General features: G+C 39.5%; 1 protein-coding gene across 1 annotated transcript; it reads left to right on the top strand.

Annotated features, from left to right (window-relative positions):
• Positions 1-260: 260 nt before the first annotated feature.
• On the top strand, positions 261-1,136 carry LOC129676872 (vomeronasal type-1 receptor 90-like). The gene is given in 1 exon segment (XM_055607394.1): positions 261-1,136. A coding segment is annotated over 1 exon segment (876 nt).
• The last annotated feature ends 4,547 nt before the right edge of the window (positions 1,137-5,683 follow it).

Below are 5,683 nucleotides of genomic sequence, written 5' to 3'. Positions count from 1 at the left end.
AGGCATACAATATATGCCTTCTGTATAGATATGAATGTGAATGTATTTATTATCTATAATTTGCTATATACAAGAGATGCATGGAGGATCTATAGAAATGTATGATGTACAGTTTGGAACATCAAAAGTTAAAGAGATTAATCAAGAATTAGTAGGGAAAATAGAAATTGATATAGATATACTATCCAGTAAATTACAAGTTTGAGGTATAATTTTTTTTCAGATATAAGAAGTATGCTTCCACTATACTCTTTTCACTGATGTCTTCATTCAGGAATGTCCTTTATTTTCAAGCTGGGCTTGGAGTCCTGTCCAATATGTTTCTTCTTTTTTTCTATACCTTCATAATCTTAGGTCACAGACCTAAGCCCACAGACCTGATGTCTTGTCAACTGTCCTTCGTTCACATAAAGATGATCCTCACAAGAGGGGACATTTGGCTTACAGACATATTTGAGTCACTGAACATTGAGAATGACTTCAAATGTAAGGCGACTTTCTACATACACAGGGTGCTGAGAGGCCTCTCTATCTGCATCACCTGCCTCCTGAGTGTGTTCCAGGCTGTCACTATCAGTCCCAGTAACTCCTTGTTGACAAAATTTAAACATAAATTAAAAGAACACATGATCCATTCTTTCTTCTGTATTTGGTCTTTCATTTTGTCCTTCAGTAGTACCCTGATATTCTATGTTGGTGCTTATATCAATATGAGTGCAACCAACTAGATGAAGATCACCAAATCCTGCTCATTGTTCCCCATGAATTACATCATCAGAGGATTGATTTTAACACTGACAACATCCAGAGATGTGTTTCTTGTAGGAGTCATGCTTACCACAAGTGCATACATGGTGATAATCTTGTTCAGACATCAGAGGCAATGCAAGCATCTTCACAGCATCAGCCACCTGAGAGCATCCCCTGAGAAAAGGGCCACACAGACCATCTTGCTGCTGGTCGTTTTCTTTGTGATCATGTACTGGGTGGACTTCATCATCTCAATTACCTCATTCCAATCATGGAAGTATGACCCCTTCATTCTGACTATTCAGAAGTTTGTGATGAATGCCTATCCCACCATAACTCCTTTAGTACAAATCAGTTCTGACAAGAGAATAACCAATGTGCTTTAATTCTTGAAGTCAAAGTGCCACTATGTTTTGTAAAAATTTTTTTCTCCTCCTTAAAAAATGATTCATTTGTTTTTATTTGAATATACAAATGCTATGCCACCTTGCATGCATATATGCATTCCTGGTACTCACAGTGGTCTGAAGAAGTCATGGGATCCCCTGGAACTGGAGTTTTAGATGGGTGTAGTTGCCATGCTGGTGTAGCAGCAGTAATTTTTTTTCTAAATTACAGGTTCTTCTTAAATTTCAATTGTTCAAGTAGCAAAGTGAGAATATTCATATGATTTTAAATAATTTCTGATATTACGGACACACATTCTTTTGACATTTCTGATGCCGAGTACTATAATGTTCTTAAGTTCATTGTGCAACGTAAGTTGCTATATTCACATAAATTCTCTTTTCTCATTTTTACTTTATATCATAAAAATGTCCTTGATGCTGAGGTTACTGAAAAGAAGCTTCTTGCTCATAGTGACTTTTTAAGCCTTCTGTTGAAAACATTTTACTCTACTCTCAGTCATAAAGAGTGGTTTAAATTATAGTTTTAATTCTGCTTACTAATTAAAATTTCTCTGGGTATAAAAATAATGCAAATTTAAATTTTCCATTTTTACCACATTTCCCCAATGATCCTTATATGAAATTTTCACATACTTGTTTATTTATTATTTATATAGACATACATGATCTACAATGTGGTTTTTGTGAATGTGAGTATGCTTTGTGTATGTGCACAGATAAAGGATATGTGTTCATGTTCATGTGGAAGCTTTGATGCAGTGTCTCTCACTGTACCTGGGGCTTCCCAAGTAAGCCAAGATGGTAGCCATAGAAATTATCTGGGATTACCACTATACCCCACCACTTAAAATTTATGTTTTTCTTTTATTGAAAAAAAGATTTTTTCATATAATATATTTTGATTAGGGTTTCCCCTTTTCCTAGTCCTATCAGTTTGTCCTCTTCTCCTCTCCCATCCAGATCCACATCCTCTCTGTCTTTCCTTATAAAACAAACAAATCTCCAAGCAATAATAAAAAAAACTCAGCAAGATAAAACAAAGGTAAAAAAAATATCAGAATAGGACAAAGCAGAAAAATAAAAAGCGCAATGACCATCACTTTTTAATAGCTGAATAATGTTCTAGTATGTAAATGTAGCACATTTTCCTTACTCCTTCATCTGATGGTAGACATCTACGTTGTTTCTAATTTCTGGATATTATGAATGATCAGTCTCTGTAGTAGGATGAAGTGTCCTCTGGGTGTATGTCCAATGGTAGTAGAGCTGCATCTTGAACTTGATCTATTCCCTACTTCCTGAGGAACCATCACATTGATTTCCATATTGGATGTACTGTTATGCCCAGTTCATGAAACGCTGAAAGACCACCAGAAATCGACTCTGCTGCAAATACATGAAGATCTTTTATTACAAGCTCGAGCCTGGGTTGCAGCATTCTCCCTGGTTGAAGAGGAGGAGTGCTGCCCCATGGTCTAGGGAAACAAGGTTTTTAAAGGGAAAAAAAAACACAAGCAGGGAGTTACATGCCTTGGTGTTACATGATTGACTAAGGGAAACTGACTTTTGAAATGATTGGTTTACTTTAGGCACCAAGACCAAAAACAGTTCTGGCCTGATCATCTGGGCTGGTTTCTTAGCAACTGTATTTCTAGTGAGCAGGGAAAGAATTCAGTAAGGCTAGTTCCTTTCCTCAGGTGGCTGGACATGTGTACACCTGGTTGGCTTTCACCCAGGCCTGTGCTCCAAACCTTAAATAATACCCCCCCCAAAACACTTTTTAATTTTTTGATTTCTCATTCTCCTCTTCCAATGATCAATCTTGGGTCTTCCAGATAAAACACAGAGCAGGAAGTCAAGCAGGGTTAGAACCTGGAGGCAGGAGCTGATGTAGAGTCCATGATATAGAGTCCATCTTACAGTCATAGCTGTAAGATTTACCTTTCAACAATGGGATCTGAGTACCATTAGCTGTATCACTCTCAAACATTCCTTTATGAAAGCCATCAAGGCCCAAAGTTAAAAATCAAAATTAGTATGCATCCCATCAGGGTGGATATAAGGTTAGGAAGCCATCCTCTGGAATCTTTTCTCTCTAGGGTCTCTCCAGGCTGTCTGTTATTATTGCTAAGGATTTCCTAATCATTCCTGACTGGTTTACATAAAAACAACATTTCTCTCTAAGGGCTGCATATAGCCGGTACTGCTGTAAAAATAACAGATATAAGCCTTTTCTGCTTTGCAACACTATTTCTACCAAGAATCAACATTCTTTTCTAAATGGGTGATTGAGTTCTCAAGGCATTGAATATCTTTATCAATATCTGCCTTTAAGCTGTTATAATTTTGACTTTGTACATCCAGTGCTGCAATGCCAGTTCCTACTCCAGCTAAGCATATCCCCAAGATAATAGCTAATGTCAGGGAGCCCCTTTTGACTTAGAATTTTAGCCTGTTAGGTGAGATTTGGGGTGGAGGTCTCTTCTTTTGATGTTGTTTCAGTGCTGACCATGGGGCCATTGACATCAAGGTGCTAGGAAGGCTGAAATGGCAGCCAAAGGCTGGGCAATGGGGCAGCCCTCAGAAGTGTCAATTCCTTGGTCTCTCAGTACAAGTTTATGCAATCAAGAACAATTGATGAGTGTTCTCCTTACTCCACCTCCTTGACAGCATGAAGTGTCACTTACATTATTCAACTTGGCAATTCTGACTGGTATAAGGTGAAATCTCAAAGTAGCTTTAATTTGCTTATGCTAACGACTAGGGATGTTGACCAGTTCTTTAAATGTTTTTTAGCCATTTGAGTTTCCTCTTTTGAGAATTCTCAGATTTGGTCTTTACACCACCTTTAAATTGTCTTGTTTTAGGGTCAAATGAAAGGGGAGGAGGTCCTCCCCTATCAGTGGACTTGGAAAGGGGCAGGGAGGAGACCAGAGAGGGAGTTGGGGAGGGGGAATGAATGAGGAAGCGGGATACAGCTGGGACACAGAGTTAACAAATTGTAACTAAAAAGAAAAATTAAAATTAAAAAAAATTGTCATCTTTTCTTGATGTCAAGGTATTTTTAAACTTTAAAAAAATACATATTTAGGGTATTAGACCCGTACTGGCTGGTTTTGTCAACTTAACAGAAGCTGGAGTCATCACGGAGTTAGGTGTTTTAGTTGATGAATTGTCTCCATGAGACCCATCATAGTTACTAAGGCATTTTCTCAATTAGTGATCAAAGGTCATAGTCCTTTACGGGTGCTGCCATCCCTGGCTGGTGGTCCTGGGTTATATAAGAAAGCAGGTTGAGCCAGCCAGGGAAAGCAAGCCAGTAAACAACATCCTTCCATGGACTCTACATCAGCTCCTGCCTCCAGGTTCTAACCCTGCTTGACTTCCTGCTCTGAATTCTTTGGTGATGAACACAATTGTGGAAGTGTAAGCCGAATAAACCCTTTCTAAAAGGCTTTTTCTCTGCCTTGGTGATGCAGATACAGGACAGATTAAATCAGAATAAAAGGAGATAAAGGCAGTTTATTAGGAGGCAACTCTTGCTGAGGGCAGGACTGGGGTCATCAATTCCACAGGTGGAGGTCAGCAGTACACTCTGGCTAAAGCAAGTGGGTTTTATGAAGCTTAGGTGAGGAATGATGATGTATCAGCTAGGAGCTGACATTGTGCCCATATGTGGTCAAAAACCCAGCCCCGCCATTGGGAAGAAGCTTGGGTAGGTCAAGGAGTTGTGACATGTCATCCAGGAGTTTTCTCCCTGCAGGTGAAGAGAGGGAAGAATAGCAGATGGGGTTCTTTGGCTTGTGCAGGGGCAAACAGGTTCTTCCCAAATACCTTGACTTTTTTGGGTATAGGTGTACTTCAAATCTGGATACTTCCTGAAGGCATGGGACAATGTGTGTGTGTGTGTGTGTGTGTGTGTGTGTGTGTGTGTGTGTGTGTCAGGAATTTCAAGGACTGGTGATCAGTGGGAGGTATGGGTGCAGAAGCATTTGGTTAACTGCCATCCTGGAGACTTTGCAAATCTATCCCCAAGGAAAAGGATAAAGCAAAGGTTTGGAAAGAAACATAGACAAATGAGAACAATTGGTCCCATAACAGGGGCAAGCCTGCATAACGAGGCCTGCCATCAGAGAGGAAGTGGGTTGTTTGTGCCATCTGAGGTCCTTGCCCAGTTTCTGGAGTAACTATCTGGGTCTCTATCAGGCCTGACTCATTGAAATCCATGATCTTCAGGACCACCTGGGGCTAACCACTTTAAAGCTGTCCAGATTTTGAGGAAACACTTGGACTTGGCACAGTATTGGAACAAATACCTGTACATACACACATTTTAAGAGAAGACGATGAAGTTAAAGTTAGATAGGTTAGAGAGAAAACATAAGCGAAAATGTTTCCTCACAGTGGGGACTAAGTTCTTTAAAGACCTTTTCAAGATGAAAACTAAACTTTGCTGTGGAGATCTCTGAGGTTTTTGAATTAAGCATTGAGAAGGGCAGGAACTCCTTTGTCACTCCAGAAAG

This window comes from Psammomys obesus, unplaced genomic scaffold (genome assembly GCF_907164565.1).
Source record: "Psammomys obesus unplaced genomic scaffold, mPsaObe1.curated_primary_1811, whole genome shotgun sequence".
In the NCBI taxonomy this organism is placed as follows: Eukaryota; Metazoa; Chordata; class Mammalia; order Rodentia; family Muridae; genus Psammomys; species Psammomys obesus.
This window is presented reverse-complemented; position numbering and strand designations above follow the sequence as displayed.